The sequence below is a fragment of the Lepisosteus oculatus genome, chromosome 10 (genome assembly GCF_040954835.1).
Source record: "Lepisosteus oculatus isolate fLepOcu1 chromosome 10, fLepOcu1.hap2, whole genome shotgun sequence".
Taxonomy (NCBI): Eukaryota; Metazoa; Chordata; class Actinopteri; order Semionotiformes; family Lepisosteidae; genus Lepisosteus; species Lepisosteus oculatus.
This window is the reverse complement of record NC_090705.1, coordinates 37,130,645-37,151,138: the sequence shown is the minus strand read 5'-3', so window position 1 is coordinate 37,151,138 and position 20,494 is coordinate 37,130,645. Positions and strand designations below refer to the sequence as shown.

The window sequence follows — 20,494 nt, the reverse complement described above, 5'->3', positions numbered from 1 at the left end:
CTAGGTAAAAAACTCTTGTCACCATGCATAGCTATAGTACCAACATTCTTGTTTTTTTTTCCAGTCTAATAATAATAATAATAATAATAATAATAATAATAATAATAATTGCTTACACTTATATACTGTAGCACTTTTCTGGACACTACACTCGAAGCGACAGTGGAGCACATACAGTATTCACATTTACAATTGCTTTGATGACCTGGAGTTTGAAATATAAAGCAAAGTATTTACTGTTCCATGTTCTAGAGTCCTAACCAACATTTCACACTGCTGCTGATTTGGTCTGTCACTCGCATTAGCAGTATGATGTTATCCATTTACAGTGTTTTTCATTGTGGGAGTTTTGATCTTGTTTACAGCAGATCCACAAATGTGATACATTAATCTAGTCATTGCTGTCTATGGCTTATTACACACAGAAATGCAGCACTGCATATCCAATTTGACATGGGACTGCAATGTAATCAGACACTGGCATGAGAGTAACGACTTCATACAGTAGATAACCTTATACTCATATCTTTGTATTTCTTTGTCTCAGTACAAACATGAGCAAAATATTACAGGTAACTAGTTTGTTGGGAGCCACTGAAACCCTCTAATTAGATTAGTGTCATGTACAACGATCTATCAGACAATCTTTTTTTTTTGTCCAGGTTTTAGTGATTATTTTGTAGTGAGGTAAAAGATATCACCATGTGGATTATTATAAACTACCAGCATGGTTAGTCACATGTGTTCATGCTACTTACTGAAACAAAAAAAAAAAACTTTGAATTTTTGCTTGAGAAAACATTTTACACATATTCCCAATGATTTTTTTTTTCTCAGATTCAATAGCTTTTTAACTATTAGTATTAGACAATACAATATATCAGAAAGTATAGAGAAGTACAGTATATATCATACATTGTAGAAATACAGTGTAGGACTTTTACTGAAAGGATACTTATTATATAATTTCCCTCAGTAGTAAGATGAATAAAAAGGAAAAGGAAACTAGAAGGTTCCTTGTCATTTCATATATGTCCCATACAACTGAATTGTTTACAAGAATACAATAAAAAACCGTGATTTCTGATAACCAGTGCTTGACTATATTTATTTTTTCAGTACAGAATATTCAATTTCCAATGTACTAAATACCCTACACTATAAATACAATGTAATATATTTATATTCCTAATTGGCTCTGTGAAGTCTAGACTTATCATGCAGACCCTTTCTGCATTCTTCATAGAAGATTTTGTTTTCCTGCTCTGCTTCAGTTTGTAACAGAATATTAAAGTTTTCATACACATTAAATCAATACTGAGTTATGTTTACATTGTGCACTGCTCTCTTATTCAGATCAGGCTTCAAGATGCTCTCTCAAAGGAAGATTGTAACTGCCTCTGGGAAAGAAAAAAAGTTATCATGCTGCTTTAAAATTTTTTGTATGTTTTCTTTAGAAAAACATGTAATAGGATATACATTTAAGGCTTATTTAATAGAAGGACATTTATTTGGTAGTAATGTTTTGTTTTCAAAAACAGTTTCTTTTTATCTGTGGTTTACAGCAATGTACATTTGTAATTTATAATCAATGGGGCAAAAATAGTCCATACCTATATATTTTTCGGTGGTTCCCAGTAATACATGTATAGTACAGTATACAGTACAATCATTTACATATTCAATTGTGCTTTCTTACAACTGGAAAATTATTAAGGACAGAAGGGGATTATTAATGTTTACTAATAATTTAATGATATTTAAGTCCCTTCTATTATGCAAACACTTCATATCTTATAAAACACTATGTCAGTCTGATATTACTTTGCAGTGATGTGTTTTTATCGGACAAATCATTGACCAACTGAGTTTTGATTCATAGACTGGAAACAATACAGTTTTCTATAGGTTCAGTCAGCACATTAACACCTCATGCTGTAAGGCAGGAAAAATCTTCACACTTTTGACAGACACTTGTATGAGACACTTTAGGCCCTATTTTAAAGTAGGCACAACAGTTGAGCTGTCTTTTCAAAAGAGAAAGATCATAGCCCCGCGCAAATATTACTTGAAGCCATTTATAAATCACAGCTTTATTGTATCTGCTTAAAACTAATTTTTTTCTTTTTTAACAATTTATGGCAAACATGATGTTACCTGTCAACGCCTGAGTTTTACCTCATGAGAATCTCTTACGTAAACGTTTTTCTGTCGAAGGAGAAACATACTGTACTTTCTGGGACTGAGCATAGGAGCTTTTATCTGGCATAGCTAATTTACATATCACCAACAGACTTCCTTTGCATTTGCATAATGCCACGAGTATAGATTTGCCTTCACCGGGAAGTAAAAGTCTTCGCATGGAAATGCAAACATGACAGAACTGGTGTTTTGAATCATGAAGATCTTTAATTTAAAATAAAATAATTGTTGAAACTTAGCTGATAAAACCATATTTTCGTAACGTTTGGACTGGCAGGTATTATGTGAAAAAGAATGGGAGCCAGTTATTCACCAATATGGTTCCAAAACCCCAAGATGTGTTTTACGAATTCAGCAATCAGTGCTAAGTGGTATTCTATTGATTGAATAGAATACAACATACTAGTAATTAAAAGCATCTTATTATTATGTGTTTGCTATTTGTCCTGTTATTTTGGTTTGCAATTAAGGAACTGTTTCTATGTTTTTAATTTGCATTATTTTGTATTCTCAATGAGTGTCACACTCTAATGTCCAGACACATTGTGTTCTTCAGTTTTTGTTATGCATGTCACTTTTGACTTTTGTTATTCCTTATGTTATGTCGTGCTTTTGGGTCCCATGATTTTCAGTCCTACCAGTATCAGTCCTAGCGATATATCAAACTGGCTGCTGCTGTGTCAGGAGTATCAATCTTTGGTATGAAGAAGCATCTCTTACCAAATTGGATCAGCCATTAGGGAGAGGTAGTTAGTGCTCTGAAGAGCTGGACTGGGCTGGCTTGAGATTGATATAGCAAAGAATGCTGTACCGAGGTGCATTGCAGGTACTGGACAAACATGCTCTGTGTTGGCTTCTTTGGCAGGCCCCATGCTTGATAAGTGCACTGCTGAAGAACAGGAACATTTTTCTGCTTGAGGGTTGATGTAATGTGTCAGCACTAAAGTGGGGTGGCTCTACTGAGCAGGGTAGCTTTCTTATCGTGGCTGTTACGACCCTAGGTGTCTAGGGTCGTAGGATGGATTTAGGATGGATTTGGATGAAGGTGGTTTCTGGTGAGGGACCTAGGAAGTGTGACAACAAATTTGGTGCAAAAGTGATTTATTTTAAAAGTGTATAACCAACTGGTACAGTATGTATACAGGACACAATAACACACAGGGAAAGGGAACTAGAGTGGTGCCAAAGGAACAAAAATTACAAACAAAATGGAGCTGGCTAATAAAGTGAGGGAAGCTGACCTAACTACCAAAACAAAACTCGAAACACTCGGCCTCCGGTGTCTTCTAATGCCCTGGCTTACCTTCACTAACTAACTTCACTAACAGTGGGTGAGAGAGAACTAGATTTAGTTATCATGGAGGAAATTATGTAGGACACAACATGTCATAAATGCTATAAAATGCTGTAGAAGGATAGTTTGCTGGGGTTATTGTGAGCTACTGTAGGTGCGATAGAGAACATCGTAATGAACACTCTTTGACTAGTAACGGGTGTTCTGTTGATATACCTACTGTAGCAAGAGAATTATCGAGATGGGAGTAGGACAAGGTGATAGGAGTAAGAGTGCTGAATAAGAGAGAGAGAGCACTCAGATGTGAAGGTCTGTGCGAGAGATTAAAAAAATGATAGATAGATAAAATGATAGTATATAGAGGGAAAGGATCCACCTGGACATTAGTGGAAGGGGGCCCATGTGTGACTCCAGACATAGATTAGTACAGTAGTAGTCGTAATTAGTAGACTATTTTTTCTCCTCTTTGCTGCCACACCATTTAGCACAGAGAAAAAAAAAACAATAATGCTAAAATGCTTATAGAACTCTTTATATTGTTACTTTGATTACATTAAGTGAATCCTGAGTTGAGTGATACAATTTCTACAGGAGATCTATTTACAACCAGGGCATGAATTTTAGAACATCATGTCATGCCATCCTTTAACTGATTTTTTCACCTTTTTTTTTAAATTGTGTAATCTTCCCAAATGTAAAACATGCTAATAAAAATAAAAATCAACGCAGCACCACGAAAAGGTTTTTTGTTACCGTCCTGTAAGTCTGGTATTAGTGAAAGATTTTTTTTGTTTTGTTTTTTTCTCAAGCAGTTAAAAATGGTCCATTTGAGCAGGGCTATTCAATTCTCTGGGCTCTTTTTTAAATGCTGGCATGTATCCAAAAAAGCAGCTTTATTATAACTCTCAATAATACGTCTCAGAAGTGGGCATTTCTAAGAATATAATAAATGTGCCCAGAAAGCAAATTTCACAAGTAGGCTGGTATTACAGAGTTTTAATACCAAAAAGCATACAGAATCCCTGCAGTGTCAGACCAATCAGGACACCCTACTTAGGCAAATAAAGAATAATTAAAAATTCTAAGCCCTGGGGTTTGGGATAAAAGCTGTAACTGGTTACATTTATATTTCTTGTTCAAACTCTGTGATTAAGAAACAAAGACATATTTAATTATCTGAGATATATATAGTTCAAATCAAGCAGAAAATAGTGTCCAGAAGTTGCATTTTTCTTTTTGTATTAATTGGATTTTACCAAATATCTTTCTTTTGGGCATTTATGATAGGATATTTTTTGTGAAGTTTTACACTGTCTGTTTTTAGACAGGGATATGTGATGTTTTGTTGTTCTGATTTTTAATGATCCTTTCAGGTTCTCCTACTTCAAATGTGCAAAAACTCTAATCTAATGACAAGATTTTTATGTGAGCAATGAAGAGTGCTATTATTTCTTAATAGTTGAAAATCCAGTACACTAGGTTTTCCTGATTTTTGGTTCACTGGCAGAAAAGACAGAACATACAGGATTGTAAATTATATTCCACCTATTGGCATAGAGGAATACTACAAGCTTGACCCCTAGGAAAATAACTCCAGTAATATTGTATCCTTTGCCAAATACTACTAATATTATTTTCAAAATTCTCGTCTGATTTTTTTTCACAACATTATCAGAATGTCATCTTTGAGTAATTTAAGAAACTCTTATACAGAACTTGAAGTAGTGCCAGTATGAGCCACCTACGCAAAAACAAGATTTATGGCAGGGCTTTTTTCTTCAGTGGGACTGCATCCTTTGGGCATTGAGATATCATTTGTTTTCATTTTTTGTGACATCAAGCAAGATAGATTACAACAGTATATTAATATTTAATGGTAATGTTTCACATGACTAGATATTTACCTCCAAATATTCTTACATGATTTAAGGAAAAAAAATTCTTTACCCATGCAGATATGTCAGAAATGCACTAGACCTTAACGGCTTCAAATTATCACCCATTTGACCTGCTGAGGAGAAAAAAAGCCTGCCATTGAACCCATTCATACCCATATAATTTGTCACTCACACTGTAGGATTGGTATGATCCTGTAAAGAACCCCATAATGTGTGAAGCTAGAAAGCTATGAAAGTACACAGAAATGGAAATAAATGATAGTTCTTTTCACAAAAGGAAACTACACACCAGCTACTTTGCTCTATTGCCAATTGTAGCCTTTATGTAAAAAAAAATGTAAGTACAGTCCTGGTCATGCTCTAGAAAACTAGAGTGAGTAATTGGTAACTAAAAAAGTGAATTAAATTAAGTTGGGATGGTAGGAGATTTATTTATACTTTATTTATGTGTAATGTACAGTATGTAACTTCACTGTGATGCAGTAGTTGACATCCCTACATACTACTTTTTAATATTGTTAAGGGGGGGACCATCCAATTGGCCTGGAAATAAGTTTTGGTTTATGCATTCAGATCCCACAGCAGCCAGTGTGGAAACATTCACATGGACTCCTCTTACATCCACAGGAAGGTCAAGAGCTGTGTCTGACCCTGTAATTGTGATTGTGGATGCCTTATTTGAAGGATGTACAGCTGCCATAAAAGTGCAGGACAGCCCTGCTTCCAGTGAACTTTGCATTTCCAATGTGCATGTGAGGACTGAGTGGTAGATTATGCTTGCTGGCAAAGCCACCATGACATTCTCAAAACTTGAATGACATTATGCAGGTTCTGCAAGATACAACTTTACATTGAACCCTAGTGGATAAGAACTGAAACCTTTATTATCCCTGTACTCCTGTATTATGTGAACATACAATATTTTTACCTACCGGGTAAGATCAGTACTATTTATTTTAATTTTGCCGTGTTTTGAAAATAACATCATGAGGTCCAGTTAGCCCATCTATACAGTATACACCAATCAGCATGCTTCCAGCATGAAAACAGAAAACACATACAGACATAAGCTGAGAGGTGGTAGTGTTCCCTACTGTGCCCCACTATCCCCCAGCCATGCACTTTGCAAAACTGAACGGGTTCATTTACTGTAGCTAATGTTATATTTCCATGTTTGGCTTTTAAAAAGTAGGTGCACACTGGCTATGCAAATAATAAACTTGATGTATGCTTACTTTGCTCAGAACCAAATTTGTTAACAAATAAATGGCATTTAAAAGGCTCACTATGAATAAAAGGACTGAAAATAGCTGTGCAGTTCAGATACATTTCTGAACACGACTCGAAGACTTACCACACTGTTTACCACCCACCACTTAAAGCAATATTACCTTCACAAATTTCATAATGATAAACATTAACAAATGTTTAGTTAAAAAATGTTTTTTTATTTAGTTGTATAACCTTTTATATGAGTACAATTGTGTGATTATTTTTATTTCAGAGTTCACACTTTCGGTTGAGAGTGGGGGATGTTTTCCCCCTCTCTACAAGCATTCCTATAGGAACTTACTTTGTAATGTACACATTTTGCAGTATTTTCCAGCAACACATTTTCTGTGTACATTGAGAACAACCTGTATATGTGTTGGTAAACTGTAGGACTGAAATGTGAGTGAAATGGACTTTGACATTAGTGATCAGCATCACATTTTATCTCTGCTGGAAAGATTGATAAGACTAACACATAATGGCCATGGTGACAACTGAAACACTGCTTTCTATGTTTTATGAAGTAGCTTTAGAGCTTTTAACTGTGAAACAGAATCAGCAAAAGGAAAAGGTTAAAGGGACACCATGTGAAAGAAAACATCAATATAAAAATAGCTTTATATTTACTTCTACAGCTACTGCTATTGCTCTTTGGCAACATCTACCAGTTGCATACAAAATCAAACATGCCAGCTTCACATTGACTTCAACAATGTATTGTATTTTGTTTCTTTGGTGTTTATTTTGCAATACTGAACATACACCTTGTTTAAATGCAATTGCAATTCATAGCATATTCCCTTGTTACCAATTTGTTGGCAAAACATATACAAGGAGTAGGTAAAAAGGTTTCGGGGTTGTAATGCCAGTAGTTGAGCTCGAGGAGCAGAATGTTACAAAATGAGTTAATGAACTATGGGATGACAAGGCCAGTTAAAGCTGGGATAAGCGATCAGTATCACCTATACGGAGGGACGTACAAACTCACATGCATCCACATTACAACTAACACGATCATATCTAATACTTAACACATGCAATGATACATTTCTTGATGATCATAAATGTATTATATTTTCATTCTTTACTTTAGTAACTTTATTATAGGGTAATTCCTACTAATTCAGAGATAACTTTTGAGATTGTAAAATAAATACTTAGAAATGCGTTTTACTGAGACTAAATCAGTCACTGAGGAAAATTTGTCTTGAGTTTGGACAAAGAGAATATACTGTATAGAGCTCATGGTGCCCATTATTCCACAATTTTTGTGTGGAGTCGTGCCCACGTCAAGCTACTATAGATCTATGATAATCAAATAGGGGTACTATGATTGAACAAAGGCAGGTACAGTAGGAAGTGCTGTATGTGTGAGATTGTAGTTGAAACATTGCCAAGTGTGCCTGCTTCGTTTGTGGACCATGCTGGCTCAGACAAGGCCCAAATAGAATCCTGGCCAATGCTCTGGCCACAGCTGTCACAAAGGCCTAACAAATGAGCTTTGCAGGCTGGACCCCCTGCTTCAGGCATTATTGACTCCAGATTCAGTGAATTGTCTTCAGTTTTTTTTCTCAATTTGTTTCCCATTACTAAAGTCTCCTTTCTTCAATTTGTGCCACAAAATAAATCTAAGATCGAACCCATCTGCCAGCTGCTAATTACAAATTCAATATTAACATTGCTATTTTTAGAAGCTTCTGTCATATTTCTAAAGAAAAAAAATATTATTGGTAAGGAACAATAATCGAGACCTGAGGAAGGCTCCACAGCCGAAACATTTATTTTCCGCACGGAATAAACCTGTACTTGTTCCTTTGCAGTCTACGCATGCTGACGCAGCTACCTACCCGATTTACTATTGGTATGAATTTTGAAAGCATGGGGTCGTGGTGACTTTTTAAAAAATCCTGGTCTTTACCTATTTGATTAAAGTAAAATAAAAGCAGAGCAGAAAATATAAAATAAAACAAAATCAAGACCAATTTGACCACTGCTTTTATTTTGTAGGTCAAAAACAAAACCTGGAATGTTTTATTTGATTTTTGTGATCTAAAAAAGCTCCCATTAATATTTTATATAACCCACTTTTGTCACAATGTAAATATGGTTTGTCTCCAGAATGTTACATGCTGTATATACTCTTTGAACACCAACAATTTAATTTTATAGTCTGCTCAATGGTTTACCTGCTTCTTTTTTCTTTCATTTGCTTTTTTGCACCTATAATAAATCATCCTGATTCTCAGTGATCAAATAAGGACAAATGGTATTTTCCTCACTGCTGTTACGTCTAGATTCATGCCTCAGTGGAGAACCCTCATGATATCAGGCTAGCTGATAGCATAATACTGTAAATGCTGAGTTATTAAAATTATATCCACTTTGTTTTGTCTATGGATAACAAATTTGAATGCGGAAGCATCCCAAGACCATATGATCTGAAACATCAATGAAACATGTAGATCTCACAAATCGAGTGATAACAATAGTAGTGTCACTCAGAATGTACGGTATAAAAACTTGATATTCACTCTTCATAGGATTTCAAGTCCATTTTACTTAAATACCAGTTAAACCTTTCACCTAATCCTTCTCACCTCGGCAAAGGATTGAGCATCACCTGAATTCACTTGAAAGTCAATTCTTGTTTTGAGCTGGACAACCTAATTGATCTGCATTGCTGAGTTGATCCTGGTAGATAATGATTTTTTTTTACTAGGTTGACAACAAGACCTTAGACTACAATGGCATAACTTTTCAATGCCCTGCACCACTTACTGTGGCTAAGTGGTAATCACTTACAAAATTAATTGGCATTGGCTATTTGTAACACCTGCTTGCTCTTTTGTGTATCCTTGATGAAAAACCATAAATCAAAACTTTCTGACATCTGCTGCCAGTAAATATATTTAGTAAGTGAACAGTAATCAGAAATGAACATCTGGCACCTACTGTATGTCTACACAGTCTTCTTGTCCACAGTTCCCTGTGTCCATCCATGCCAGACACATTTTGCTGCAACAAAAGTACTGTCACTTGCATATCCATATCCATAATTAAATCTATAAATGCCACTGGGGTTAATTCAGGATCACCCCAAGGGCATCATGCTTGTCCAGTAATATAATTTATTGCATACAGTATCCTGCAGAAGGTACCCTGTCATTTACAATGATAAAAATGGAAGAAGACAAGTTAATCATTTAAGGAAACATATCAGAGCAGTAAGATCTTTTCTAAGTCTATACTTTCCCATTTAATCTTTCCTGACAATGATTACACAGACTTTTGTCTGTGCAGATGCATCATTTCAAAGGAATTCAAAGACTCCTATGCCAGAAAAACATCAGAAGCCAAACTTTCCCTTAAACATGGTTTACATATTCCTCCTGCACTAATAGTTAAGCTAATAGTTTATTGCTGTTTTTGTTGCCAAAAGGAAGCTTTTAATACAGTCTTTTTATGTCATTTTAATGCTTTCTTGTGGATAAAACCTGTTTGGTTTACAAGAGCTTATCTGTTCATCAACTGAATAGAAATGAATAGCATGAGCTGAATTTTGACTCATATTTAATTCATTATATGTTGCTTCCATCTCTCATTGTTACAGAAGTGTGTTTTACCAAGAACCATGGGTACCTGTCAAATTGTGAAAGAGCTATTTACCTGTGACATATTCAGGAAAGCTGTAAAGTAATTTAGTGGTGACAGCAAGGGCAGGGAAAATGCATTAGTCTGAGAGTTACAATTTGATAGGTAGATGTTCCCCATGAAATGCTCCACTACTTTGATTGTAGCACAGACTATTTTCAGTACATTGTAATACTCAATTAATATTCTGTTCAGTGTTTTTTTTTATTAGAATTGTTTTTACTTTGCAATAAATGTACGCTCTGAGCTTCACTTATTCATTATTTGAATCTCTGGTAAATGGTAAGTGAGCCTCACTTGACTGAAGTGGAAGTGGCAACAGTGAGGACTACACAGTACCATGGGGCAACTCAGCCTTTTGTATTTGTGCTTATGCTTGTTCTGCACTGTTGGTAATTAGTCCCAAAGTGAATTTCTAATCAGAGAGTGCAAACAATTATAAAAATAGAAAGTTTGTTATGGCTACAATAAGCATTTTTCTGTAATTTAAAAATAAATTACATCCTATTCATCAGTATATTTATCACTGAGATTCCATGTCTTGGCTGGGAGAAAATAAGAATTTTACTAAGAGCACAGCATCAAAATCCACACAAAATAAAGACTTGCAAGTGTTTTTATGGCACATATCCTACCACTTCAACTAGATTTTATAATGTTATTACAGAGCTGTTTTTTTTGTTTCTACAGAATTAGGAACACTGAGATAGAAACCCATTTATAGGATCTTTGACATATTAGTATTTCAATGCAAAATTTATTTTCTGATAGTTCTGTATAATTTCTAATTATAATTTCTAATAGTTTCAGTAACATAGCTAAATATCTGTGAATAAGTACCATTAAAGATCTTTGTTCTGAATTTACTATCGATGGCTGATAAATTGATTAGATGAAAACAACTTATGGTACTGATGTTTCTTTGTGATTTGTCACTGCTAAGGGGGAAACATAAAAAAATCAGAAGCTGGCATCTAACTTAGAAAGCAAAGCAAAAACGGTTGAAAAGCGTAGTACACCCTGGACACGATGCCAGTTCATCGCAGGCCACACAGACACAAACAAGGACATACTCACCCCAGTGCCAGTTTTAACAAAAGCCATTTAGCCTACCAGCATATCTTTGGACTGTGGGAGGAAACCAGAGCACCTGGAGGAAACTCCCACAAACACAGAGAGCACCCTAGGGCCCCAGCACTGTGAGACAGCATTGCTAACCATTGCACCCCTGAGTCACCCCAAGTATTCCTCTATATGTAAAAAAATACATTTTTGAATGTTCAACTTCTGAAGCAACGTTTAGATCAACATGGTGCTACATTATCATGAAATTGATCAGAACCCTGTTCTCAGTAAGAAGCGTGGGATGATGCAAGTTGTTCTTCCCCCCAAATACAGAGCTGTTTCAGTTTTATGTACCTCTGAGAAAAGTTGTATTCTGAAACTGAGACAATATAAAGCACATTTGAAGCTTTTTGAACTAAAAGTACAAATTTTAAGACATAGCTTAAGTTGTATAGCATCAATATAACATTCTTTTGGAAAACTCTGTATTCACTTGTGTATATTATGGGTATATTTTTTGACATACATCAGGCAGTTCTGACCTTATGTTATCTGCAAGGGTAAATTAGTTGCCATTTTAGTTGTTTTTAATGGATGATCAACAATAACTATTATTTATGTACTGTGTAATTCTCAAAGGTTTTCATGATCTTATACAGTAGCTACTTTGTTAAAAGTTATGGATAATACCATGTTGCATATTTTTGCAAGACTGTTGTAACTACTGGTCCCAATGTATATTCTGTTCTTCCATCATTCAAAACACTTTCACTCATTCATTGATCATTAGATTTATCTCTTAAAATGATAAGTGCAGTGTGAGTACAGTTTAACAACCTTGCTTAGCCAAAACCTTTTTTTTTTTCTAAAAATAATATTCTTCAGATGAAATGACAAAATCAGATATGTGTCTGGCTGTTAGACACATTATTTTAATATACGAGCATGAAATCATGATGACTGTTTTAAGACGTTGACCCAATGTTAAATTATAAAAAGAAACAAGGCAATAGTTTTGACTGTTTAGCTAAAGGCAAAGAAAAGAAATAGATTCATCCCAACTTCCCAAGCACATTTGTGAGGCCTTCTGACCCCCAGGGGCACTTGACCCTCAGTTTGAGAAATGCTTTTCCATAGTTAACAAGCTTAACGATCCCGAAACTGTCATTGCAATAACAGCAGACACCTAAAAATTGGTCTCATCCTTTAAATGAACAAACAAGCAAACAAAAACAACATTGATCTCTTTTGTAACAAGCCCAATTCCCTTCTTTAGCTATATGCTTTTTTAAGACTATTTCTGAACTCCATTAGACTGCAAACCTGGTGGTTTTCTTTTGTTATATTAGAACATTTATGAGATATATTGTACCCGCAACTGTGACAAAAGCACACTGTCAAAACAGAACGAACAAAAAAATAATAAAGCCCGATCCAGTCAATTCATTGTACAGTATGTACACACATTAATTTAAATATGGCAGGGCTCTAAATAAGTATTATGATTATTAGTCTTTTTTATTTAAATACATTTTCGTTTTTTATATTATATAAGTTATATAAGTTAATATATATATACAATATAAGAATATGTATATTATAATATATAATATAATATATGATATAGTTAATGTATAGTATAATATAAGTTTAAGTTATGATGTTACAACACCTTTTGGTAACAGTTGACCAAATTAAGGCATATTTAGAAGGCTCTGCCAAAAAGGCCAGTTGCCTAATTTCTTTGAAGTTCCTAATTTTGAAATGACTTGAGATAGAACTGACTAATGCTTCTATGACCAGGTAGCAGTTTTGTGACAGAGTACAGAATAGGTACAGTACATCATTTCATCCTTATGCTACCAATTTTCTGGACAGTATAAATAGGCTATGAATGGTATTGTCCATGAGTGGAGTTGTCCTTCTATAGAAAATGCAATAAAGAAGTATAACTGTTGATTCGTACAAACATATGGTACAAAAAAAACTGTCAATAGGTACTGATGATATGAAAGTGACGTTTGCTGTACTGAGAAAAGTAGATGTCTAGAGGTTTCAGATTAATTGCTGACTCACAATGGTTTAGCACATTCAGAATAATGATTTTGTAGGATTGCTGCAAATCATACTTCTCTTTGTCAACTAATTGTAGGAGAGACAAAGAAAAGTGCAGCCTTCAGACAAGGCAATATTGATAATTTAAGTAAATGAGAGGTTTCTCCAATGAATTTTCAGATTTCTGTTTCGTGGCTTAATACTGTATATTGCTTGTTTAACCTCAACAGACAAATCTTCACCATACAGTATCTCAAAAGTTAATGTAATTTAATAGTATGCCAAGTCTATGGTTAAGGGCATTCACGTGAAGCCGAAGCAGAATCAGTAAGCACTGGCTTCTAGCTTTAAGAAACTTTTTGCATGAGTTTATATCTTTTTTTCAAAATTAACCTTCAGAAAAAAAGGGGCACATTTCATTCTATGCACTGTTTGTATATGACATGTTCTGAATTGAGATCTGAACTGAAGATACTTTAAGTGTTTCATTTTCATAAAGTTTGTATAATGGTCAATATACAGTTGTTAGTGTGGCATTTCTATGCATCATAGAAGGAGGTCCAACAAGGATGTAAAGATACACCCAGGGATGTAGGCAATATATTTATATACTGTACCACATTTCCTGTTTTTATCATTCTGTGGTTTAAAAACAGTTCAAGGCATACAGTACTCAAGCAACGCCATGATATTCTGATTAATTATGCCATGACAGGTTTTAACTGTCATGTAATCTGTATGCACTATGTGAAGTGTGTAAAATGTTGATGAAAGCAACACCATGTCCACAAATGACCCTTAATGTACGGTATGTAGAGGTTTAATCTTGCTAAAACCTGCTATATAATCTTAATGTATTTTCAGAATCTCCAATGACCTCAGTCAGTGACTAAAAGCGTATTAATGTTTGCAAAATAAGTTAGTAATTTGTTCAGTTAAGTTATTGAGAGCTTGGCTAGAATGAAAATTGAAATGCCCCATGGCTCTAAGGAATAAAATATAACACTAAATAAACTCAAATAAATTTCTAATGTATCAGAAAAGGGGGCACAACCAACATAGGAAACTACATTACATATGAGTAGAATTAAGGCAAAGTTTATCTAAATCTTAAAAAGCAGTTTTAAAAATTACATTTGAAAGAAGAGGTATTTTTTTGCTTACAGGAATTTCTCAAACAAGAAACAACATCAATAATAATCAATACACACAAAACAATTCTGTGTTATTATAAATGGTTCAATATACAGTAGGTGTGCCGCAGGGATCCATTCTAGTTCCATTGTTCTTTCTGATCTATCAGGAATCTGCCTATAACGTATTTCCTTTTGACCTATGTGCAGTATTTACAAGGAAATAGTTAGCAAACTAACAGTGGCAAGGGAATTGTGAAGATACTTAAAATCATAGAGTGAGTAAAATCTTAACAAATTAAATTTAATATCACTAAGTGTGTAGTCATCTACTGTACATTGATAATAGACTTACACTATGCTGTACATATTACTGTACATTACAGATTAAAGTAATCTTTAATTCAGAAAAAAAAAGATTAAAATAGTATAGACAGAGAAAATTCTTAAAATTAAATTGCTTTTCCTACTAAAACAGTTCTTACAGGGATGTAGAGTTTGAAAATAGATCAAACTGTCAAGTAAAGTATCTTATTTCTATCAGTGGAAACAGAGTGCTCCAGAAAGAGTAAAATCAAATATTTGTATGGGTGAATTTGCAGGAAGAACCTGGAATGGAATGTATTTAAAATATTTTGAATTACTTCTTGATGATACTGTACTGTATATGATAGATTCGGCTAATTCATCCAACAGTATGAAAAAATATTTTTAATAAAAAGGCTGATCAATTGTAATCAAATAGAAGCGATTCCCATGCACAGTTAGCAGTCACTTAATGTACTTTTGTATTAAATCAAATGCCTTTACTGTACGTTCAATGTTTTTAAACTGACACCAATACTAAAATGGTCAAAAATAGATACAAGAAGATACATCCAACAATAAAAATGTTTCAGAACCAAGACTAATGGATTTGTCGGTTCATTGTTACATGGCTCTCTGTAAACCTGCTGAGATGAGTGAGACAAGTAATTAATAAAGGGAAATTGGTCACAAATTGGCTTGTGTTGAAAACGAATAGATGCTGTTAATGAGAGAAAAAAAAGTGAATGCTGAGAAAATATTGATAGCATCAGTCTGACATAGATTGTTTCTTAGACCCTTAAGCAAAGCATTGAGCTTGAACTGGAAACTGAATTAAAATGAAAATAGAACATCCTCCATGGTTCATGAAATACAGGAATGAGCTTTAGTTTTTTTGTTGTTTGATATTTGTTTTTTTTTTTACTAGATTTAAATGCTAATTCTGCTTGTTAATGGAATTACAAGATGAAAAAAAAATCAGTTAACACTGCCGGGCACTTTTTCCTCGATTGCCATCCTTTGGATTTCTGTGATGTGCTCATGGTAGGTGTCCTAGAGTATTGGATTTGTTTGAGAGAGTCAAAGAAATCTCATTAAGACTGTTAAATGAGTCGGCATGCCTTTTCTGTCCTACAGATGCAACTAATTTCCTGTTTTCTACAGATAATTATGAGGTAACTGGTAATACATTAGGGAACCAATGCTTATTACAAAAAAACTAAAAGCAATTCATTTTTTTTCAGATTCCATAAGTATTTGTGTGAGTGGTTACTATGTATTGAATTATTTACACAAAGTAAGTGTCTTTACATCACAGGAAAAAAAAAAGATTCTTATACACGCAGTCACTCTATGTATGATAATTGAAATGTTTAAACTGTCATGATCTCATCTTGAAATGTTAAGAATAGGAAAGTTTTCTGAAAAAAAAAAGATTATAAACAATTCTGCAATTCTGTTTCAGAATCATCACACATGTAAACATTGAATATGTACCTGTGCAATGTATATACTGTACATATTTTATATGTAAATCTGGGTGGAAGAAAAGGATGAAAGTAAATATTTTGATCATTATGTTTGAGCAATTATATATGGTGTACATCAAGTTAAGATGATCACTTCTGAAGTTCTTAAAAATAAGACAACTATGGAAGTTTAATTAAAAAATGATAAGACAATATGTACTGTAAATACATTTAGTAGGTTTTTATTACAAGTACTGTATATTAAGATATTTCGACATTCTGTGGATGCTTTTTTTGAGGCAAAGTTTTGTTTTATTTTGCTATTGTTATGTTCCAAGGTGTTTATCTGGATCTTCTGTGACATCAGTTAAGACAAGAGCATAGACAATTTAGAACTACAGTATCAACCATAAACTGTAAGGATTTAAATTTCCCTTAAAGTGATACAGAAATTAGATTTATTGCTAACGAAAGATATGAGTCAGACAACCTGTATTGTATTTGAAAAGTCCAGGACAAACATGGGACACAAGCTCTTTTATCTTGCTCAAGAGACATGAAAGTTACTTATGTGATGCATTAGGAAAAGGTTGTGTGTTGGGGTGCATTTAAAAGAGTGTAAGCACACAACACCCAGAAATCCAATAAACGTGCAAAGTAAATAGAGTTCTCCATTCTCCACAAATACAGTTAAGGCTTACAATCCAAAGCAAAAGCCTATTTTTTAGAGTTGTTGTTTATTTTGTTTTCTTTCTGAAACCAGGGTAATTCCATCCTGATTGATTTCAGTTGGCTCCAATGTTTCCATATGAATAACGTGTTGACCTTACCCCTTTTATTTTTAGTGAAAATTTCAATAAATGGTATTCCAGGGGACAAAAGGTTTGAGCGTGATTCCTAAAGCTGAATGACCAACCATTCAAGAGACAGAGGTGGTCAAATTTGACTCAGTTTGGGTACCCAACACTACTGTAAGACATCCATATCCTAATCACTGATAAATCACTGATAAAAAGGGAGATTATAATAATTTTAAAGCTGGTTAATAAGGATGTAAAAAACTTGAATATCACAGTCTAGCCTTTTCCCTAATTTTTCTCTTGACCATTTTTTGGTTGATTCCATATGAAATGGCTCACCATATGCCGTTTACAACCATGCATAAAAAGTTCTCCCCCACATAACAGTAGTTGTCTAAAATGTATGTGTATGTTTGGGTTTTAACTTCTTTATCTCCATGATAGACTGTTCTGTGGTAGATCAAAGACTTAACTTGTAGTTCCCAGTTTTCTCTCTTTTCTGTCCTTTTGTCTCCCTTAATTGCCAGTTGGAAATGTACCTGCCCCCTGGGTAAGAGCACGTGAAAAAAAAAACAAGACTGTGCATGGGAGAGACCAACGGTATTTCTTTGTATCATCCAAACGGAGTGCTCTGTGAAGAAGCAGTATGACTGGGAGGGCTAAGAACCAATGATTCACTGTGGCATTTTTCTCCTGTTTTAGACACATCCATGTGTTTCATGGTCAGTAAGGACAGTGAACTTTCTCCCCAGGAAATAATAAACTCAAGTTTGTAGATATTTAACTTATAAGAGAAGACATAAAAAAACTAATCTAGAGGGGTACAGCTTCTTCATATGAAGTTTAAATACAATTATAAAATATCTATGGCGGATAAGAAAATATCTGGCAGTTCTCACCCCATCCAAAATGGCAACAAGCACAAGAAGTGTTCTTAAGGTTCATGAAACTTAGCAATAAAGACTTCTAAAAACAATGCTCATTGTCCTTGTTCGTATCACTTTCCTATACTGGTGTCATTAGAGATAAGTTGCAAAATCTAGGTGTAAATAGGGCTTTTTTGCAGATACTGTATCTGGATTAGAAAGACCATCTCTGACATTTTTTGTGTTTGAAGGCAGAGTACCTATACTCTTCCGGAACACCACAGATATTCTGACACAATTTCCTTGCAGATCCAAACTTATCCTAATATGGTTTACCAGAGCTTAGCAGGTTGTTTTATTCAAAGCATAGCTCTGTTCTTTTGAGGGGTTGTCAGTTATATACAGTATACTGTATAAAGTCAATGCATCAATGTACAGTCAATGCTCTAGTTATACTTTTTAGTGTTTATTTGCATGTGTAATGCTTCCAATTTTTAATATCCTTCAAAATAACAAAATGTAAATACTATTCAATTGGCTCCCTGTGTTGTATGTTACAGGTGATAACCAAAAAAGGATTTTGATTTGTTTAAAATAAAATGGTAATCATTATGTCTCTTTCTACAGGCTAACAGGTTTCCAGATCCCACCTCCTGTTACAAGTACTGGATCTGTGTTTTCGTTGCGTCTTACCAGTGATTTTGCAGTGAGTGCTCATGGATTTAAAATCTATTATGAAGGTAAGAGACGTTCTTGTCATAAATGAATTAATCATATGTATTTCATATTATGTACTTATGATGTACTGGTTATTTTGTTTTGTTTAAATGTACTGTATACAGTATCTCATTTTCTCATTGGAGCATTTCATCAACTTATACTTCTTTCGCTCAAATGCACAAATCCAGAAGATGAAGCAGTCAAATTACATCTTCTACACGCACTCTGATTGTGAACGTACATTTATTACAGCAGTTCATAAATGAACAACCACTCCCCATTCCTGCTAATAAATTATAAAGCAGCTTTTTGATCAATGTCAGTCAAGCTTTGATATAATTACAAGCTAAGGCTATGTCATAAGGTTGCCTAGAAACAGATAGATATCCTTTTATGTTAAAAAAAGATGTTCACAAGAACATTTATCAGACAGAAGGGTTTGAAATTAAGTATACAAAAATGGAAGAGCATAACAAATCCACAGATGTAATAATTTCTTTAATGTGTTCTTAGATTATTTATTTTTAACTTCTGTAATGGTACAGTGTGGTACAGTATGTGTAAATGTGTAGTGCAAGATGCAAAGCAATGTAATTGTGCGGTTCGTTTTCAAAAAGAAGCAAATTGCAATGATAAATGTCCTTTGTTATTGTTAATTCCACTACTGTTATAAGTATTACACTGATTTTTTTTCAATCAGAACTGTTTTTAATGTTTAAGGCACTTGCATTTATATCACTTTTCTGTAAAAGACATTTACTCCTTAAGGTATTATTAAGTATTACTTAAAGATATTTGTTGTATTTGTAACGCTTCTCAGTTTTTACTAATTTTTTGAGTAGAGGCTTAAGTGCTCTGTTGAGGACTGTGCTGGTATTTCTCCAAAGTTACAAGCCCTGTTTGTAAAGAAATTAATCTGAATCAAGTAAAAGGTATACATACTGTGAATGCTGCTTTCAGAAGTGCATAATTAATCATGTGGCAGATGGTAGAGAAAAGGGCATTAGTTTAGCTTTACAATCAAGCTGTTAATTTATTTTTATTTGCATGCAATTATGCACTGGGGATACCTAGAATACTGACCTGCTTGACTAGCACTAAAGCTTTACCCACCATGCCATTATTTCTGATGTCTGTCTAAGAACTCCAAAAAACACATTAATGTTATTTAATGAAGTAAATATTATGCCTGCGAATTTGGTTATTTAATATTGAACAACTCAATATTAATATTCATAGAACAGGTGTATGAAAAAAGTACACATGTTTTCTGCTTATCACAGATTTGATATATCTTAATATTGAGGTATGTAGTATATACACCACATATTATTATTGCTGTTGGTAGCAGTAGTGCTCATGGCAAAAGGAGTACCAGTACTAATGAGAATTGTAGCAACGGTATAGTAATTAACTGAGGTGGTATTGTGCTGTAGTGCGGCACAATGCTGTTGAGTCTAGCATTGTTCTCTCACAGCACTGGGATTAGATTCCTAGTTTGCTGTCTGCGTGGAGTTTGTATGTTCTCCCCATGATTGTATGGGTTTTTGCTGGGTACTCCTGTTTCTTAACACAGTACACAGCCATACTGGTAGGTTAATTGGCTTATGGGAAAAATTGGCCCTGGTATTAGTGCATGCGTATCTGTGTCTCTGTGTGTGTGTCATGTCCCACACTCTCCCTCGCAAACACCGTTGCATTCCCAAACCCACTGTTTCGCAACCCCATTCCTAATTGAACACGTCACATTCCCACATGCACCA

General features: G+C 34.3%; 1 protein-coding gene across 11 annotated transcripts in view; it reads left to right on the top strand.

Annotated features, from left to right (window-relative positions):
* The window catches only part of csmd3b (CUB and Sushi multiple domains 3b), a 553,423-nt gene that overhangs the window by 117,794 nt on the left and 415,135 nt on the right, over positions 1–20,494 (top strand). For all 11 annotated transcript variants that reach the window (XM_015357110.2, XM_069195150.1, XM_015357108.2 and 8 more), the window contains exon 3: positions 18,639–18,751. In XM_015357110.2, coding sequence (XP_015212596.2) covers positions 18,639–18,751 — 113 coding nt within the window. The remainder of the gene's footprint in view (positions 1–18,638; positions 18,752–20,494) is intronic.